The sequence below is a fragment of the Chiroxiphia lanceolata genome, chromosome Z, assembly GCF_009829145.1.
Source record: "Chiroxiphia lanceolata isolate bChiLan1 chromosome Z, bChiLan1.pri, whole genome shotgun sequence".
NCBI lineage: Eukaryota > Metazoa > Chordata > Aves > Passeriformes > Pipridae > Chiroxiphia > Chiroxiphia lanceolata.
Window position 1 is genome coordinate 59,300,551 of NC_045671.1, and position 20,393 is coordinate 59,320,943.

The following is a 20,393-nucleotide window of genomic DNA, read 5'->3' on the forward strand; positions in this document are numbered from 1 at the left end:
CATCTTCTCACTTTACTTGATGGTAGGTAGGATGTTAGATGTGGTATCTAACATCCAGCACCCTGGTGAAGACTCTCTCTGGCTCCCCACTATAGAGCTCCATCCCTTCTGCTAGAAACCACAGGAATATCAAGAGCAAGACACAGCTGCTGGAGGTTGTAAGACCTCAAGTATGCAAACTAGCAGTTAAAACCTCATCTGGTCTTTGCAGATCCACTCAGATGGAAATCACTTCAGTCTAAGCTGGAGTATCCTGCATTTCTTTAATTTCCATGAGCTTTTGATGACCCCCTCTGGATCGTTATTCTATTAAGATTGAACTTTGTAGTGCACATGCTCTCCGCCCTGGTACGTACTGTAGATATTACTTCATTCAACTGATGCTCCAGGAATTAATTAGTTGCTCACTTCTCATGCAATTCTTTAGATCTGCCTATTTTTGAGTAACCTAATTAAAAAACTTGTTAAGGACTTATTTCAACTCCATGTGGATAACACTTGCATCCTGGTCCTGCCCCATTTGTTACTAAGAACAAGAGCTGAAACATCCTGTTGCTGCTGGTGCAGTCAAACCTCTTTGTGCCACATCACCTCTTTATGGTCAAAAAGAACTGGGTTTGTTCAGCCCTGAGAAAGGAAGGAGGAAAGGAGATCTGACTGCTGTCTACAGCTATCTAATGGAAGGGTGTAGAGAAAGTAGAGCCAGACCCTTCCCAAAGCTAGACAGAGCAAGAAGAAAAGACAAAAGATACAAGCTGGAACATGGGAAAATTCAACTAGGTATGATATAGGTAATTTTCCCCATGAAGGTGGTGAAATAGTGGAACAGAAGCCTAGAAAGGTGTGGGATTTGCATCCCTGAAGATAAATTTCTTCAGCTCCAAGTAACCTCTTCTAATCAAAACTTCTTTGAGCTGGATGCTGGACTACGCACCTTCACAGGTCTCTTCCAGTAGGAAGTAGTATGTGATTCTAAGAGCAAAACAAGGAGGTAGATTCAACAAAATATGGCTGAGGGTACACATTTCTCATTTTCCTGAGTTGTTTTCTAAAAAGTCTCCCAACAACTATGTTTCATTTGCCCTATTTGAAGTGTATCTAAAATCTCAAGACAATTCCCAGCAAAAGATTAAAACATCAAAGTGCCCTCAACCCTAAGTGATTTTATTTCCCTTTCATGCTGGTTGCATTTTCAAGCTTGGCTCCTATATACTGTTTCTGGCAAGGGCAGTCCTGCCTTACAAACCTCTCGACAGTCAGTGGATCGATGAGCATATGGAATAGGGTGATTCAACCAGATTGCCCCTATGATATCGTCTACTTGGCTTTCCAAAAAACTTTTGACAGGGACCTCCACCCTACCCTTTTAAAGAGACTAACAACTATAAAAACACATATTGGAAAGACACCTTGCTAGAATTAAGAACTTAAAGGTAGGCATAAATAGGCTGTTCTACAGCAGAAAGATAGATATGAGCCTCTAAAATTATAAAGGATATATTAGAAACAGAAAAGTTTCAGAGAATAATGACAAAGATGATTAGTAGGTTCCATATAGCAAAAAAAAAAAAAGTATAGGCTGGGAGTCTAGTGTGGAACAAAGATGACTTAGGGTGGAATATGTTAGAGTCTAGAAAATCATGAGAGCTATGGAGGGAAGAAGACTAGGAGATAAATTGTTTTTTGGCTAATTGCAGTACAAGAATTCAGCGTCATCAAATAAAAGTAAGAAGGACTGAATCAAGGACAGAGAGAGGGTCTCTGTGTGGTGGGCTAATCATATGGGAAACTCCTTGGCGAACAGGGACATTGTACATACAAAAAGTTCATACTGAATTCAAGAGAAGATTCAAAAAGCACTTTGGGGAAAAAAAAAAAAGGTTTGTAAATTATTGCATAGAGAAACTACACTAGAAACTCCCTGACTAAAAATTGTCAGAAGATGGAAGAGTATTAGCTAAGATACATTCTCTACTCTTGCTCTTCCCTAGGCGTTTACTCGTGGTCACTACTGCTGATTGAGCTAGACGGAAAGTGGTTGGGTTTATGTTCTTTGATCTTCCCTTATCCAGGGTACAGAGTAGATTAGAGATCCCCATGCCATGCCTGAGCGCAGGTGACTCACCCATGGCCATTGGCTTTCCTGCCTCCTGGTCCCCAGCACTTTGGACTCCCAGGACAGCCAATGCACATATGATCTCCTGAGCAATGTAAGTCTGTCCAGGGGCTGCCATGTAAATCTTGGCCAAGCTAAACAGCAGACCTGAGACCGTGGAAGTGGGAAAGTGAAACCACTGGTGGCCTTAGCTGTGTGGCCTGAACCTTCCTATGGCAAGAGAAGCTAGATTTCCAAAAGCATTTAGGCTCTTCACAGGTATTTCAAAATGTGTTTCACAAGATAGTTGCCAGATGCCTAACTCCCCTTGACTACAGTGTGATAGCACTTCTGAAAATACATGAGGCACCTATCTACATCTTTAGGTGCTTAAATCTCTCCAGTGTGCTGACCCTGTGCCCTCCAGAACTTAAAAATAACTCTGCCTAATTAGGCTCCTACTTGACCCCGTGTGGTTTGAGGCCTGCTCCATCTGCATAGGCTGACAGGGCAAATGAAAATATATTAATCTGAAGTGAAAAGCACTTTTTGCAGATGGAGTGGGATCCCTTGAGATACATTTCTGATCCCAAAGTTACGGACAGGCACAGCAATTTTAATATTAATACTATATTTTAAATAATGGAGAGGTTGTGAGATTATCAATTTATAGTTTAACAAAATACAAATCACACTGTTATACACCAGATTAAAGGACTGCAGTCTATAACTTTTCATGATTCTCTATTACAAGATACTATAGTGATAAGTATTACCAGACAGGAAATTGCTGTATTTGGGGCTTTTTTCCCCTCAACACAACAAAAGAGAAAGAATAGAAGAAAGAAAATGTTAGGGACAGGATTCTCTCTGCAAATGCGTTTGTGCAGCACTAAGTTGAGCAGACTGGAAATTTTGGTGGGCAGGGTAAAATAATTTAGACTCCAAACAAGAGTTCAGAAAGACAAAAGACAGAGCAGGAGGCATGTCAGACAACAGTATTACTGTGTGTGCTCATGTGCTGAAGCTGTATCTGATCCCCAGGTGATCTCACATATATGCATATTTATCTATTGTTCTACTAATTTTTTTCTCTGAGAGAGCACTTTTGTTATCAGTCACTGGCTTTCCCAGGTATGGTACACTCAAGATTCATTCCCACGTCTTTGCTAGTTTTTTCCTTTCCTTTTTTTTCCATTTCAGTATAAGGTAGTGTAAACACATTTTTTTGCTGGTGATTAAGCAGAGGGATCTTCTTGTCTAACTCAAGGATGCATTCCCTCACATTTTCAAAGCAGATGATTAGCTGAAGGCTTTGTCAAGACAGTGGGAGTTGCATAGCTAAATCTTTGTGCAGGTCTTTGAAATTATTCTCTCTTGATACCTGATTGTAGCAGCTGACCTTCCCACTTTCACATCCATCCAGTTTCCCAACAATATTGCAATGCACCACCTACTATTCCAGTTATTCAGTAGCCATTATTTGCAAAACTCCCCACAAATGTTTTTTATCCTCCATATGTAGTACACTGCTTTAAACTCAAAAGCAGGTAAATGGGCAACGTTGCGATCCTGTATTTGATCCCACTCATCTGACCTCGATGGCAGCCCAGAGGTGAGGATATTGCTAAACACCAGTTACTGTCCTAACCTTTTTAAAAAATGAAAGTTATGCCCACGTGAGAAGCAGCCAACCAGGTGGTGAGGCTGTGCCCAAGCCCTCCCCAGCCTGAGGCAGGTGTGGGCAGCTCTGTGCCGCAGGACGTGTCCCCAGCAAAGCGGACACATTCAGCCATGAGGGTGTAGAGCACATGTGACAGGAAAGCTCTCCTGTTACTCTCCCACCCTCAACACAGGCAGCGTGCAGAGCACTTGAAGGGCTTCTTTGGGGTACAGTAATTATTAGCTGAATGTTCACTGGGTCACTTCAGATGGAAACAGCATGTCTTCAGCAGCACTACATGGGGCAACTGGTTAGTAGTGGAGATGAACCTGTACCACAAACTCAGATACAGAAAATTTATGTTCAGCCTTTGTGGCTGTAACCTGGGTCAAGTCAGGCTGTCCTCTCCCTCAGCTATTTATTTAGCTGAAACACATAAAGCTCTTGTTAGTGCAGCTAGGGCTGGATATTTCCTTTCTCTCTGTTCCAAGAGAAGCATTGTTCTACAAGAAACAGCATGAGTCTAAAAGTAAAGAGGTTAGCAAAACAGCTGGTGTCAATGGGCAACGGGAGCACTCTGGGTGGCTAAGTAAGAAAATAGGAGTTTGGCTTTAGGTGCCCAAGTTTGAAAGTATTTGCCTCTGTTCCTCAGTGAGTCCTCTTATGCCCTAATTCAATTCATATCAACCTTTCTGTACAGTAGAGTGGTGAATTCTAAAACTGGATGCTTCGTTGTAAACAAAATTAAAAAAAAAAAGTGTCACGACTACAAGTACAATGATAGCTATTTGAGCTCATCACTGGGGTGCAGGTATATTCTTTGCTTGATATTTCCTAACACTGAACGCACATGTGCATGAAAGGGAAAATGATCCCCAGCAGCCACGCCAACCTCATTTCAACATTAGATTATTCACTTTCCCAACTAATCAATAATTGTTATAATTAAAATTGATAGTTGCAAATAACATGACAGAGTGCTGCTGCCAGAATACTGATTGTGTATTTGGCTTGAAAAGATAGGCAGTAGCGTGAAACACTTATTTTCCAATTTGCTTTTAGCTGTGTGCAAATTGCTTTAGCTGTATCCAGCTGATTTAGACCTTGCCTGGAGGTACACTAGATTAATTGGGAGCCACACATTCATTGCTTACAGAATGGACTCTGTAATTGGTGAAATTTGTTAGTGCCAGTTATAAAATAACTATATAGTTCTGCTTTTTAGTTGTCCTTTCATTACTCTTTCAGGAAAGGGAAAAAACAATTAGAACCTTTCAGACGACCAAGACTGCTTTTTAAGTCTTTATGTAAAACCACCAGTGTGACTCCAGTCAACATTTTATGCAAGCCAACACTAGTGTGAATATAGTATTGATTTTTTTTTTGAAACTGAAAAGCTCTTCAGCATACATAAGAGGGATATTTTGTCCTTTTTGTGACTGAACTTTAGGTAATGAAAACATTATGCTGTTACTACCCAGAGCTTTTAAAAATAACTTTGTTGGGTTTTGTATCTTAATTAGCTTATTATTAAACTAGAACAAATCATTGTTGTTTCTTGGCACCTAAAAGCATTTAAAAAATACTACAGACATAGTTTTTCTTAAATCCAGGGTCCTTTTTTGCCTATGTGTAATAATAGTAACACATGAGTGACACATAAAGCCTATAGGTAAATACATAAATACAACAAACTACTTCCAAGTTACATATTCTTGTGATTATTGACGGGATTTAGGATTCAAGAGCCCTAGGTTTATTTCAGTTTCTCTTGTTCATAATTTTAACCTAAACCTAAATAAATTGTGAACCAGTTACTTTTCTATACAACAGCTATGACACTGGATATGTTTTACATCTTGTGAAGAAGAGCATGGTGGAAGACACTGGAGTGATTCCACAGAAAGGGTCCATGCTTGGCCCTGAACACATCCCAACTTTGTAAGGGGAAAAGAAGATGTTATACTCACTGACATTCTTAAGGTTTTTGACTGCTCAGGAGACACACACAACAAGACCATGCAGAGGAGACCCTTGCAAAGCTCTCATTTAAAGTTCGTGTGACCACACCATCCCTCTAACCTTTCCCTTGTACAAAACATTTTAGCCTGTTGACCAGTTGCAATGAAACTAGGTACCCCAAAGACACTCTTTAATCTCACAAGTATTGGTAAAAAGACAAAGAAGAGATGGCCTGTTAGTGCCTTCATTTAGGAAAAATTTAAGGAGTTCACATTTTATTGAACATATGAAAGTCCAAACAGAAAAAAAAGCCATTGAAAACTGGTCTTTACTAACTACACTGGTCACAGAGCTATTTGTAGTTCTTCAGGTCTCCTTTCCCGGGTGATTAACTAGCAATTTGCTTTTGATGTGTAATTCAAATGTTGATTCAAGTAGAGCACAGGACCTTGATGCTATCACTAGCGACTAATGCATAGTAAACATAAGTAGCAACCTGGGGGCAAAACATAATCTAAAAGGGGTGTAGGTTGTGCAAGGGAGACAGGATGTGGTCTGCATCCCTAACTGCCATCAGCTACCCCATAAAACCTTCTCTGGAAAAGTGTCCCGTGTTTGCCTTACAGATTCAACATAGAGAAGGTTTTCAATTCTTATCTTACTGATCATTGTATACAAGTCCAATGAGCTTTAGTGTGAGTCAGAGGGATAATTGTATTATTGATAAATGCTGTCTTCATGAAATCAGTGACTTTTTTCAAAATTTGTTTTCCCTACCAGCTACCAGATGCTGCCAAGAATCTAAATTATCTGTGAATTAATTCTGTCCTTTAAAAGAAATGAGGGGGGAGAACAAAAAACCTTCACCAACTGTCAAAGTTGTGGAAGCTTCTTTTTCCCTTTCAAATGAAGAAGGTTTGAGAGAAAAACAAACAAACAAACAAACAAAAAAACCCCAACCAAACAAACCCAAACAAACCAAAAACCCCCAAAAATCAACCATCCACAAAAAAATATCAAAACCCCAAGACTATAAAACATTACTAATTATATGTGGCACTTAATTTGAAATTATACTACCAATTTTGAACATAGGAACATACAAAATACTGCATCCTGAAGATTCAGCTGAGAGCTCATCTAGGCTGCACACTGAAGTGCTAATGCTTAAAAACAGATCAGCCAAAACAAAAGCATGTACAAAACTATTATATCTCGTGATGGAAATATCCTTTTTTTCAGAGAAAAATACTCAAAATGGCTTCTTAAACACGTATCAGCCAATTAATGAGGAGATATGGGCCCTTTACACTGGTAACTAGTAATATAATATTGCCATTTAATGGGCCTCAAGAGAATGTAAGAATTAATAATGATACTAAACAATGAAAGAGAACAGTACCAAAGGTTTCAAATTACTGCCACGAGAGGAAGTGTAACTGGAGACACACACTTCTGGTTTGCCGTGTACGGTCTCCTGGCTGATAATTTTCTACTCTGCAATAAAGTTGTTTCTCTATAATTTACTCCTGCCTTCAGATGGCAGAGAGAGAAGGTATATTTTTGGTGTATGGTAGCCTGAAGCAAGAGAATTCATGTTCCTTTGGGGCAGGGGAGTTACATGTAAGTAATGAGACAGCTGTAGTGCCTTCTAAAGACAAAGTTGCTCGGCCATGCTTGAACTTTAAGATTACCTCATGCTGTGTCCTGTCTTATACTCTGTAAGTTGCTCAGATATATTGAGATAACTCTCATGACTCTTTGGATTGCAAGCATCCTGTCTCTTGATGTTCCAGGCCTGTGCTACTGACGAAAGCAGAGCATACTGAGATGGTAGTTCCTAAGCCAGTGACATGTGAGCCTGGAGCAAGTACTCAAGTGCTCCAGAACGGTCAGATGTGCCCAGTGTTAGCTTCATAAGGAAGGTCTACCTGTCCAGTGCCAGACCTTCCTTTACCAGGACCCATTGCAGTTTGTAGTATGAGTGTTTGGGGACTCACCTGCGCTTGCCCAGTGACTGTCAATGCTTCCCATCCTCCCTACCCATCCGGGCCAGCTTTAATTGTTCTTTCCCCTTTCTGTATGGAAATATCTTGACTAATTTGCCAGGCCAATACACTGAAATATATATCTACTGCTCTTCTTTAATAACAGAGATTTTTAGTTTATGTGCACTAACTCTTTTACAAGTAGGACAGGTTTTAAAAGCTTGTGACTAGTGTGAAGTGCAGATATAAAACTCTATAAAGCTGAGCAGTCATTGGTATCATAGAGAGCTATTTTATTGCCAATGGGCTACAAAAGCAACCCCTAAGCAAACTGGTATCAAATCATGCATTTATGTGTGACCCCCTAACAAAGGGGAGAGTGAGTACATGAGTATCTGAGAGAGACTTACATGTGCACGAACTCAAGGAAAAAGTAAGGAGCTACACTGAATAGCAATTACTTGTTCTGCCTTAAGGGATCAAATCCTTATCTGAGTTGCAGAAGCAGAGCATGCCTAAGTCTACTGAGAGTTGTTCTATCATAAAGAACTGGACTCTGTCTTGCTATTTTTAGTGTTTTCTTTCTGTAACACTTTCTTCTACACCTTGTTTCTTTAGGAAAGTAACTCCAAAAATGGGGACAGATTTTGGCAGATCCAAGGGAAAGTGGTAAAGTAGTTTCAACAAAGCCACAAGTCATTTAGAGTCTTTGGCAATTTCTCTATTAAAGGAAACTAGCTTCAAGTAGGAGGATAATGAATTAGGACACAGATTCTTGCGGTAAAGCTTGGTATTAAATTGTTATGTTCCAGTGCATGGTGTGGGGAGACATATTGTGTCATTGACATTTTAATGATCTTTTGTCTGGAGCTCTACTTAAAAATCAGTGGCTTGATGAGGCTTATCCCTGAAAATACTTACACTAACTTAGTGACAGAATGGGGAAAGGTGTGCACAAAATATTACAAAAAATCTTGGTCTGGCAAGCATAAGCAAAGGAAAAGCATAAACTTCAACTGTCCTTGCAGTCCACGTAGCCCTGGATCTGGTTTCTCCCACTCTCTTCTGGGGAACAGAGAACCACACAGGAAGAAGGCAGTCAATTTGCTGAAGCAGTTAGCAGAGCTGACTGCTGGTGAATAGGGAGCTTGTCAACAAAAAATATGTTCTGTGTAAGGAAGGGTCCTAGTTTGAGTACATGTATTAAGAGCCAGCTGCTCTTACAGCTAATTGCAAATCTTGTCCTTTTCAGTCATCCACACTGGAAGGGGAGAGGAAAAAAAATGCCCCTCTAGTCTTAAGTTATCTCTAGTTTCACTCAGACTCTTAAACACAAGTTTATACGATTGAGGAAAAAAGGGTTAAAAATTAAGGAAAAAAAGGGCTGTCTTTTTCATGACTGTCATTAACTATGCAGGAGGTTCTTCAGTCTGGGCCTTTTTATTCCACATTTCGTTTCCAGTGTTCTGCAATAGTTTGATTTGAAACACATAAAGACAAAATTTCTCTTTAACCTTATATTTGTCTATTTAAGAAAATATTAGCAAGGGATTCACTGAAGCTCTTTCCCTGCATAGTGTTCTAAAAGAAACAGCCTAAACACAAGAGCCATAAGAGCAGAAATGGCACATCCTTGTTCGTTCTGAAGGTTCAGCCAGGGCTGGGGGCTCCTGGAGGCTAGCAGGTCCCATCTCACCAACACCAGTCAGGGGGCAAGACAACTACAGTGCAGCTCTGGCCCAAGGCATCTTTATCCCTGGGTTAGGGATGAACAGAGACAGCCTAAACTGAAATGGGAGACCTGGGCTGAGGAAGGATGGGGGGAGGAAGCTTCATGGGAGGCTGGGTAGGTTGAGTAAAATGCCCTCAGGGCACTGGAAACAATTAAGAGAACTGCAGTAATTTACTCTACTTGTCAAGATGGATGCTTTAAAATTAGTTTCCCCTATTAAGGGTTTAAACAGGCTTTCAGGGAGTCTTTGCCTACTGATTTAATTCTATTTTTTTATCAGGTGTTGCTCCACTGTTTCCTGAGTAAATCCTATGGCATTATGCTCATAGTGGTAAGTAAGCAGTATCCTACCATTAGCAAACTCAAATGACAGAAATCATGTAATTAATTAACATACATCATTATACACCCAAAATGACCAGAGAATGCTGCTGAAACATCTGTGAAGCTTCTGGAACTGAACTACAGGTATCAGCTTGGTCTGCTGGAGTTCATTTGCCAATAAAAAAATCCGCTTTCAAACTCCCCAGAGCACTTCTCTATCATATTATGGTGGAGACTAAGTTTTCTGCATGACAAATATTGTTAGGCTGCAAATAATAATTACTGTTGCTAAATCCTTAAGTTTGCTAATTTATCAGAGCAGAGAAGAAATTTCAGAGTTGCTACTGAAGTTAAAAGCCTTATTTAGCATACATTGCCCAAAAAATTACTAACAGCCAGTGTAAGAATTTTAATGGTGTCTATCTCTACACCACTGGAACATGTACATCTTTAGCTAATGTCTCCTCTCCTGAATGAATGCTTCTTGCATTTCTTGGTCATAGTAAGATTTCCACCCTGCCTCCAAAAACAACCTAAGGAAAAAAACTTCACAATGGAGCGCTGTAACACTGATGCTTTACAGTGTTTACTAGAGAAAGCTACCTAAATTGCTAAAACTGAAATCAGAGCTCTCTTTCTAAAGCAGAACAAAGCTGGTACATTAAGTAATGACTGTATGTCTCCAGTTCCCTCTGATGCAGGCAGATATAGCTTCAGACTTCCTATGTGGGCTTGGTATCATTCACAATTTTGAGTCACTAGATGGTTTCAAAATACCTTTGAAAACTGTAATGTCTTTTGTCAGTTACCTTAAGCTTCTTGTTAATAATGGTCTGTACTAGCAACTCATGGCATCTTGTGCTATCATCTACGAGATGCTATAGCTATTATTCAGAGGTAACTATAGATATGAACTATGCTGTATGAATTTGAAGTGAGGTATGTTCTCTGTCCCAAATACTTTAGGCTAAAGAGAGGCACAGTGTAAGCTACAGAAAAAGGCACAAGTTAAAGGAAGAAGTGTGATAAAAGGAAAGAGAAACTAATCAAGGGTCAAGATAACAAATACATGCAGAAGGTTTTTAGATGTGCAAGTAGAATTTTGGTAACATGAGATGGATGTAAGAGGGCTCCTTAAGTGGGCAAGTAACATAAAGAGGGGAGAGGAGAAAGGAGGAGAGAGAGACTGTGGCAAGTAAACACTAGAGTGAGATTATGAGACAGAAAGCTGAGGACAATACATTTGCTAGTTGTAATAAAGATAGTGACAAGACAGCTGATGCCAGAAGGAAATATGAACTAGATTTCCTGCTTGACTCCACTGGTTCCATGAGAAGAGCCACAGTGGTGAGCTACAGAAGGCCACTGTGGTGTCCTGTGCTTATGCCAGGTTTTGTGCTATTAACAATCCCTGGTGTGTGTTTTAGGATGGATTTGGGGATTCTCTAACTTCATGTCCTTTGGAGGCCCTTGTTCTGACAGCACTTGTCAGTGTGACAAGTGGGACTACTGACCCAGTGGTTAAGCTTAACCAGTGCAACTGTCAGAAACAAGGATGGGATGGCAGGGCACAGAATTAGCTCAGTGACTTCTCAGGTGCTACCCCAGGCCACCAGGGAATCTAAAATTACAAAACTGGAGAAATGTTACTCCTAGTCCCCATTTTTTACCAGATCTAGTCTAGCCCTGATAGCTAGCCAGCTCTCTCAGTTAGAGCCCTGTCCTCTTTCAGCCCCTAGAGCTACATAATTGTTAAAAAAACACCCCACCCCTTCTCTGTTCACATCCATTTTTTCCCAGTGCAAGCAACACAGGCAGCAGGTCCCTGGCTGGGTTTTTTGGTCTGATGGGCTTGCACTTACAGACCTTTAATTTCTCTAGCTGCATTTGCATGAACAGGCTAGAAACTCAAGTTAAGTGTAATGCATAAGCCCAGGTTCACCTTTTCAAGACATCCAGCAACACCTGGAGAACAGGAGCAAGGTCGCTGACAGCTGCTGCTGGAAGGGTAGAGTGGTAAATGTGTCAGCTATAGGTTATAAAAAGTATAAGCTCATCCTGTGGAAAACAGAGTGCAAATATATCTGTATCATGATGCTTCTGCTGCCCCTTTTCAGTGAGCAGCCTCTGTAGTTCCCATGTGTGTAAATTGTGTTCCTTGTGTAACTGCTTCTGTTTACTCATCCTTTGGATGCTCACACAGTGGTGAGATGACCAAGTAGCTGCACATCTATGCTCAGACATGGATACCTTTTGGTTTTGGGGAGTGCTGAACCACAGAGTCACGCTCACTGTGGCACAGCTTTTAAGGAGGTCAGTATGGCAAGTGTTAAACCAAACAGAAGACAATAAAACCAGATGGAAGACAATAATCTTAAGTGGAGGAAGACAATAAATGGTAATGGATGTTAGCCACTCTTACAGACCTCAAGGATACAATAAAGCTATAACAATAATTGCAGTTTTAACTGTTGCTTACTCTGTATCAATCAGAGTCATTCATTCCAGTTACTTATGACACTCAAACCACACTAAATCAAAATCACCAATGGTGTGAATTTATAAGATGTGTTTTGCTCTGGAAGCATTACTGGTCTACGCAGGAAAAAAAAAATCAATGGTACATTTCAACACAAAAGCCATCTGAGCCTTTACTATAGAAGTAATAAGGCATTTATTATTTCAAGAGCCCTGCATTCACAATATCCCCTTTTTCAAAGAAAACACCCCTTCCTTCCCATTTTTTATGAGGCTAACTTGTAGTATGTCACCACTATGAGACTTCTGAATGTGTTCAGAACAAGACAATAATAGTAAGCCACAGATGAATGATGTGTAGTAAAAATCAATAAACCTTATAACTATTCACTAAGGGAACTGATTTTATGCCTATAAAAATAAAACAATTATAGCAATATTAATGGCAGATTCATCATAGTAATATAAAAAGTCCAAGTGTGCTTGTCTGTTGGGAATCTTTAATTCATCCTTCTGTATTAAGTATTCACAAGGTAGAAGAAATGGAACTGACTTCAAGAACAACCTTTAAGTTGCAGTAATTCACCCTGTCAAAAAAACCACCAACAAACACAAAACAAAAAAAAACAGTAAAACTTTAAAAACCAGTTTTGACAATCAATGTAACTGGGATATGCAGAAAAGGACCAAAATTAAAGCCTCAAACACTGACCAGTAAATCTGATTTTTTTTCATGTCATGATTAGTGATTTCATATTACTATGTGCTGTGTTAACCACATTGTAACAAAACAACATAAATATTTTGTGGTAATGTAGATTAAGCACAGCAAAGGAATTTTTTTTTTTAATTGACAGCTCCTCTGCTTTTAGGCATCAATTCAAAATGGGGGGAAGGGGGACAATACAGACATAATAGGAAAAATTTGCCTATAATTTATAGCATACAGAGCTGCTCTAAAACAGGTATTAGAGATTTCAGTTCCACTAATACCATCCAAGGTGTTACTATGGGCCTTTTTTGAACCTATCAGGGTCAACTGAAAGAGGCCCACAGCCATCTGGCCTGGGCTCCGCATCGCCCACTGGGACAGGACAACAGCACAGGCCCAGCAGGAGCACAACTTGTAGCTGTGTCATTGCTGCAGCCTCTGCTACCTACAGCTATGACACACCTTTCAAAGTGGCCCATAGACACCCAGAAATTTAAAAAAAAAAGCAACTTTTTTTCTTTATTCTGATTGCCAAATTATTTAAGGCAAGTAAAAAAAATGAAAGCATTCGATATACGTTTTACATAAAATAAACTAGATTACAGCATAAAACAAGTAAACAGGTAATGGCATTAAAGTCTCTCCTCTAAATCTGGGTAATTGTAAACATTAAAAAAAAGACTGCAGGACTATTCAAGTAATAGAACAATCACAGATGTCTTCTTGTATGCAGGCTATTAGGTTATCTGCCATTCAAGATTATCAAAAAAGACATTTCATTATTCACAGATGCTCATTATCTCCATTTAAAATCTATACATTATATACAACACAGTTTTTGTGGTACTAGAATCCCCATGCCTTCCAAAGGTATATTTTTCACAATACACAATTACAATGAAACAGTGAATACAGTAACATTTTACACTGATGCATCTTAATAGGAACCACCAAATAGACATCTACATTGTACCAAAGTGTCATCACAGTTAGCCTCTCTGAGAGCTTGTGGGAAATATCAGAAGGGTATGCAAGGTTCAGGCACACTGATACATAACATTATTTATTTACAACTGGAAAGAAAAAAAGAAAAAAATTAAAAGAAAAGGAAGAAAAGAAACAACAGCCTTTTGCGGTTAACGCTTTCTAAACGTGACAAATACATATCTCCATTTACTGTGTGGTTCGCAACTTAGCAGCAGACCCTGTGTGCGAGCCTTGGTACTGATACAAAAAAAGTAAAGAATATATATATATTTTTATATATATATGTATATATATATATACGCATATATATATATATAAAAACAGAAGTCTAATTACAGCAACATTTGTTACTCTGTGATAAAATCTGCAATTTACAAAAATGAAATGACTGGTTTTTGCCTGCCATTAAGGCATTTCAAATTAACACCATGGAACTGATGTCTGTAATAAAGCGCTTCCTCATGTGATCCAGTCACATGACAATGTTCATCCCCAAATTCATCATTCTCTGAAAAGAGAAAGAAGAATGTTTTAGTAGGCAGCATTCCTTCTTCTTACTTTTTTTCTGCACTTTGGATACATCCTGAAATGAAATCTGTACTAGTATTCTCAAACTCAAGCAGCAGAAATGGCAAGCCATGTCCTAATCCGTCCCCTGCCAAGAACAACATACGGAGAAGTAACCTGTACTGGAAGTTATCTTATGGATTCTGATGCCCTGTTATCCATCAGTTCTTTAAGGGTTACAAACCTTTCTCACTCAAATAATTCCAGCCAAGAGCCTTTCACGGTTGCTTGTTTTCAGAGTTAGCTTTCAGAAGGAAATCCATAACCCTGGAATTTTCAGCACTATTTAATACATTAAACTCTGAGGCTTAACATGGTAGTGATGAACAAAATCCTAATTTTAAAGACACTTTGGGTTTTTCACTTGAGATGGCATCATTATAATACAGAAGAGTCTCTTTTCTCTTGAAGAGTAATGATGATAATTGAAGAGTAAATTCAACTGAAAACATAGAAAATAACTGAGCAGCAAATGTGTGGAAGTAACTTAAATAAGAGTCATCACTAACGAGCTCCCAAGCAAACCTCTCTGAAAGGAAAATCAGCAAACAAGGCAAATCTGCAGAATAGATAAAATCCTAAGTTTTCCTAGTCATAAATAGAACCAACTGAACATTAATTTTAAACTAATTTTATAAAAATTTGAATCTTATTATTATCTTAATATTATTATTATCTTAAATTATATTTTATAATCACTTGTTTTATCTTAATACAAACGCTTAAAGGATTCTCTATGGAAAATCTCAGAAGACAGACTACTTATTCTTTCCTAATGATCTATGTTACAGTTAAAGGACACAACTAAGGACAAAATGTCACCCTAAAGAGAACAAAACTGCAATTAACCCAAAATACCAAGTTTTTCCTCAACCTTAAAAACTGTGTCATACAACGAACTGCAGACCATCAGGTTAAAAAAATCTAAGATTTGCTTTCTCCTCTCAATGATATGATATATAATTTACTGGCTATTTACCTTCTTTGTGCAGGAAACATACCAGATGCAGATGCCTGTGCAGCCACCTGCTGAGTGGCAACAAGGGCAGCAGAGGTCAATCCTGAGGGAAAGAAGAAACAAAGGAATGTTGATGTACGTCTGGTTTTAATGGATTTTTGTGCTCAGAGAAATCGTAGGAAGCATCTCTAGGGCAAACAGCCAGAAAATAGTGGGGCTTAACACTATATAAATGGCAAATGTTCCAGGCAACATTGTTAAGACAGTCTGTCCAGTGTGATCAATATACCTTTATTTAATAAACTGAATTGTCCTTGACAGATATTTTACAAGAAATTACAGCATTTCTACTTATACTGCATTCCTTTCCAAATACTGCACTGCATGATGCTAAGTGGTTTGTATGAGTTCCTGAATAGGAAGCTCAGTAGAAATTACAGGTACCAGGAAACAACAAGAATCAAAAGACACAGTGAATTACAGAAACGACATGCCAGCTGCTCAGAATACAATACTTTCATAATAAGTTACAATTTTTACAGTTTTGCCACTGAACAAGCATAATGCATCCCAAAAGGCACATGGAATCACTGAATCAAACTGAGAAATGTCAAGACTTTTACACAGGAAAAATAAGTACTGAGGCATCAAGTGAACGTAAAGAAATAATGTCATTTAGCCACCGATTGCGGTAGCACATACTTTGCTGCAAGGGAGGAAATCTCTTTTACATTCAGCCGGAGTCCACAGTTAGAGAAAAAACATTCAAAGCCTGGTATAAAACCTAGGGAGAATAAATTGCATCTTACTGTGCTTTTTCCCTGACTGCAACTTTGTGCACGGCATTTGCCAAAATACAAAGAGTCCTCTTTCAGACGGTCAAATTATAACAAGCGCAAACCCTTGTGACTGCAATGCCTTGTACATAAAATATGTTCAGTATAAAAAGCTTTTGTCTTTGCTACACTTGCTTACACAGGTTGCTTACACAACCCTCATTATACAAAAAGGAGGTTATTTGGTTTGGATTTTTTACTGCCTTTCAGCCAGTTAATGTCAGTTTGCAGGAGGAATCAAAACATTCATGTGAATGACAGCCTAACTGGTACATCTTTAATAATGCTCTGACACCCGGTTTCGGAAACAAAAGTTGGTATTTCTCAGACATGAAGCTATTAATATACTCTTAGTACATGCTGTGAATTTTCAAGCCTTCTTCCTAAATCAGCACTTCTGATTTAACAGTGGGATCTCTACTCAAAATGCTTCATGTAGGCATGATTTCCAATGTCAAGGCAACAATCCTACAAGCAAGCCAATCCCACCATTGGAAGTTTTCTGCTCACCTTGAAATGGGTCATATTGTCCAGGTATGAGGGGGTAACCCATTCCAACATGTGTATGATGGTGCGTATGGAGATGCCGCTGGCTAAAAGGAGAATGGCGGTCTCGTTCCCTTTCTGCTTCCCGTTCACGCTCAGCTGCTGATTTTTCCACAGGCTAGTAATAGAAATTGAAAGAAAACTGATGTGGGAATTTTAGAAGGGATGAAATCACAAGAAAACCACACTTACCCCTACCTGTCAGACACTTTTTGAATACTAATGATAAAGCTAATTTTTTCTGAAGAAGTCTCTCTACTGATTATTTGCACTTGATTCTTATCTAAAGCTAGTCTTTCTAGCTAATGGAAGATTTTCCAAGGCACAGAGATTTTGAGGCAACATACTGCAGCTTGAAGCCACCACAATGACTTCTAGTTTTTCCCTGAAGCTTGGCTGGCTTGCCAACGCGTGGACAACCTAGCTGAGCTGCTGAAAGCTGATGTAAATGAATCCTCAAGCCTCTATTGCACTCTGGGGTTCAAGCCTGACTGAATAGCCAGAGAACCTTTTACAAATTATAATTACAGTCAGTGACTTGCTGACAATTAAAACTAGCACCAACTTATCTGAAAGTGAAATATCAGTATTTGTTCCAACATGTAAATCTTCAGAAATCGGGGCTGGTAATCTGCTCCTTGAAAGATGTGGATTCTTGGCAAATACAAGGAGGGTATATTACCAAATCCCATAGCCCAACTTCTTATTTCATTATCTGTTTCCAAACAGGAGCCTCCCATTTAACTACAATAAGCTATGACCCAGGAAGTACCTCTGAATCTTTGTTTCTGTATGAATCCATTCAAGATAGGAAGATTCTGAGGACAGAACTGTGCTACGTGTCACTTCCAGTTTATGCCACGGAAGCATCCTGATCATAAATTGCTTTTATTTTAAGCAGTGCTATAAAGAAGAATCATACATTCACAGCTTGATGCCAGATTGTGTGCTTCTTAAAATTATGTTCTTTCTCTACCCCTGCCCATATGTAACCCTCTTCAGTAACAACTGAGGAAGCCTTACAACAGGTGACTTGCTGCGATACTGGCTGGCATGCTGCTGGAGCAAATCCAGTGCTTTGGACTCAGTGGTTGCTTTTGCATTGATGCTTGGGCTGGTATTGACCTTCTCTGTCTCTTCTCTCCCTGACATCTTCCCATAAACTGGATAATGAAATCCTGGAGAGAGATAGGCTCCTGCAGGTAAACAATAAATACCGCATCAAGCTACTGTTTTTACATTTTGGTTATATCAAGGTAGGAGGAGGGAATGTCAGAACAGAGCATAACAGCAAAAGCAGATCACATGACTATCAAATGGCATCTTTGCTCTTCAATTTCATCACCTAATTTACCCTGATGAATGGAGGTTATAAAGAGAGTTCAGTTGATAGCCATTTCAGACATTTATGGGTCCTCTTTAAGTGAAAGGAATAGTAACTATAACGTTTCTGACAGTAAGTGCTTAGAATATTTTTATAGGCAATAAACTATCTGTCAGTCTAACAGCAATAGCAGACTGTCAAGGGTTGAGAAACCTGTAGCTGGGAACTGTGACAGTTCATAAAAGGACCATCTTGTATTAAATCAGTTTCATTTACAGAACTTTGCTGAGTAGAAGCACAAGCAACACAACGCCACCCATGAAGCTTCTAATTTACCCTAGCTACTAAAAGAAATATTAAAATGTAGGCTTTACTGCAACTTGAGGGTGAAAATTATAACTATTGGTGCAAGGCAAATTTCAGAATACATACCAGGATAGCTGTGCATTAGGACAGGAGAGACTGCGCGATAGGCTGGATGGTTGGGATCGTACATCTGTGGATACGGATAAGCATGCAAGTACTGGATATATGACTGATGCTGACTCATTGGTGAGGAAACTGCTACTCTAGCACCCCGAGAGTCCTTCCAATTTACAGGAGTCTTTTGATCATCATTTTTTATCTTGCTCTCATCCACTGATTGAGAATCAGAACGCTTGACCTCTTTAGGCTCCTCTTTAATGCTTGCTAATGAGACAGGAAGGTTAGGCAGGGAACTTTCCTTGTTAGGTGTTTTTCTAGGGCTGTCTTCTTTTAACTTTTTCTCACGATCAAGTTCTTCTGATTTTTGTTGATCAAGGTATTTGGGCTGATAGACATAATGATGCCATGTTCGTGAATCTGGATCCTAATACAGAGGAGAAAAAAATTGTTCTGAACTTAGATGTTGAAATAAGTTCATTATTGATATTTCCCATACTTCAGTTAATGTATTTTTAATAGCTGTTTTAATACCATATCCATATTACAGAAAAGAGAGGTTTGCTTGCTACAGAGTGCCTTGAGCTCAAAGTCAAACCAATATTCCCATGAAGGAGCAAGAGACTATTATCAAAATTTAATTCAATTGCTTCATCTTATATCCTTCTTCATACCTTTAACTAGTTTAATCATGAAATACATATGCATTGTAAGAAAGTTCTGAAACCATGCTATTCATAAAATATTTTAATTAAAGACTACAGAGAGATTTTCCCACTAGAGAGCAAAAAATATCTGTGAACCACAAAATTAAAATTAAAACTGGTTAATATTATGCTAGAGCGCTTAGAATACCTGGAACAATGCACATGAAAAACTGATCTAGCTGAAAAGATGCTGCCTCCCATTTGGGAATCAGCAGAAGTCAGACATTAAGGCAGACTTCTTCAGCTGACAGTCTTACTTCAAGTTCGTAAAATTATACATGGGTAATTATAGGATTATAGATAGGTAATTATAAATTATAGGATTAGGACCACATGGTTTAAAGAGCATGTACTGGGCACTGTAAATACCTTTTTACACATTATATTACACCAGTTTATAAACATATCATAGGTATGTGATTTCTTTAAAACATCACACCAAATCAGCACCAAGAAGTAACAGGAAAACTTCTTTTTCTAACACAGAAAATGCAAAAGCTAACTGTAAACATTTTCTCCAATCGACAGACATTTATGGCACATGCCACAAAACTATAAGCACACAACTAGAGGCTTGGACAGTCTAGTTCAAATACTCATTTGAATCAGCAGAAATATTCTCCTGCTTAGGGTTAACTCCCACTCCCGTACTGTATCTTGAAAGACAGTGCATAAGGGTGAAGTTTGGGGTGTACCATACACCAGAACATGAAAAGCATCAAGCATTGAGGCTCCAGTTCAATGCACAGAGACAGTTGCATTGCCTCAAATGAAGACATCTAGGAAGGTCAGCATGAAGCACTGGACAAAATTCTGGTTCCACCGAAGTCAATGGCAAAACTATCACTGACGTCAATGGAGAGAGGATTTCATCCATTGTGTAGGTCTGTAGGGGCTTGAGGTTGGTTGAGGGGAGAAGGGGAACTTAACTGCTTCAAGAAGGTCACCTTGGGTTAAGATAAAGAGCTATGCTTCAAGTCAACTCTTCAAAGAACCAGCTCACTCATCTTTAGTAAATGCCAACTGTCTTTTAACAAAAAAAAGAAACACTTCATGTTTCAAATCTACTTTAAGTCCTCTTGCAATGAAAA

At 38.9% G+C, this 20,393-nt stretch overlaps 1 protein-coding gene across 5 annotated transcripts in view; it reads right to left on the minus strand.

The window, feature by feature from the left end:
- Window positions 1-12,419: 12,419 nt before the first annotated feature.
- ZNF608 (zinc finger protein 608) overlaps window positions 12,420-20,393 on the minus strand; it is an 88,024-nt gene continuing 80,050 nt past the window's right edge. For 4 of the 5 annotated variants that reach the window (XM_032676160.1, XM_032676159.1, XM_032676161.1 and 1 more), the window contains exons 6-10: window positions 18,605-19,022; window positions 17,872-18,044; window positions 16,813-16,966; window positions 15,488-15,569; window positions 12,420-14,449 (exon numbers count right to left, since the gene is read on the minus strand). In XM_032676160.1, the coding sequence (XP_032532051.1) occupies window positions 14,443-14,449; window positions 15,488-15,569; window positions 16,813-16,966; window positions 17,872-18,044; window positions 18,605-19,022 (834 nt within the window). In that variant the 3' untranslated portion in view covers window positions 12,420-14,442. Of the gene's footprint in view, window positions 14,450-15,483; window positions 15,570-16,812; window positions 16,967-17,871; window positions 18,045-18,604; window positions 19,023-20,393 lie in introns of those variants that run through there. The other variant, XM_032676162.1, reaches the window with a different exon arrangement.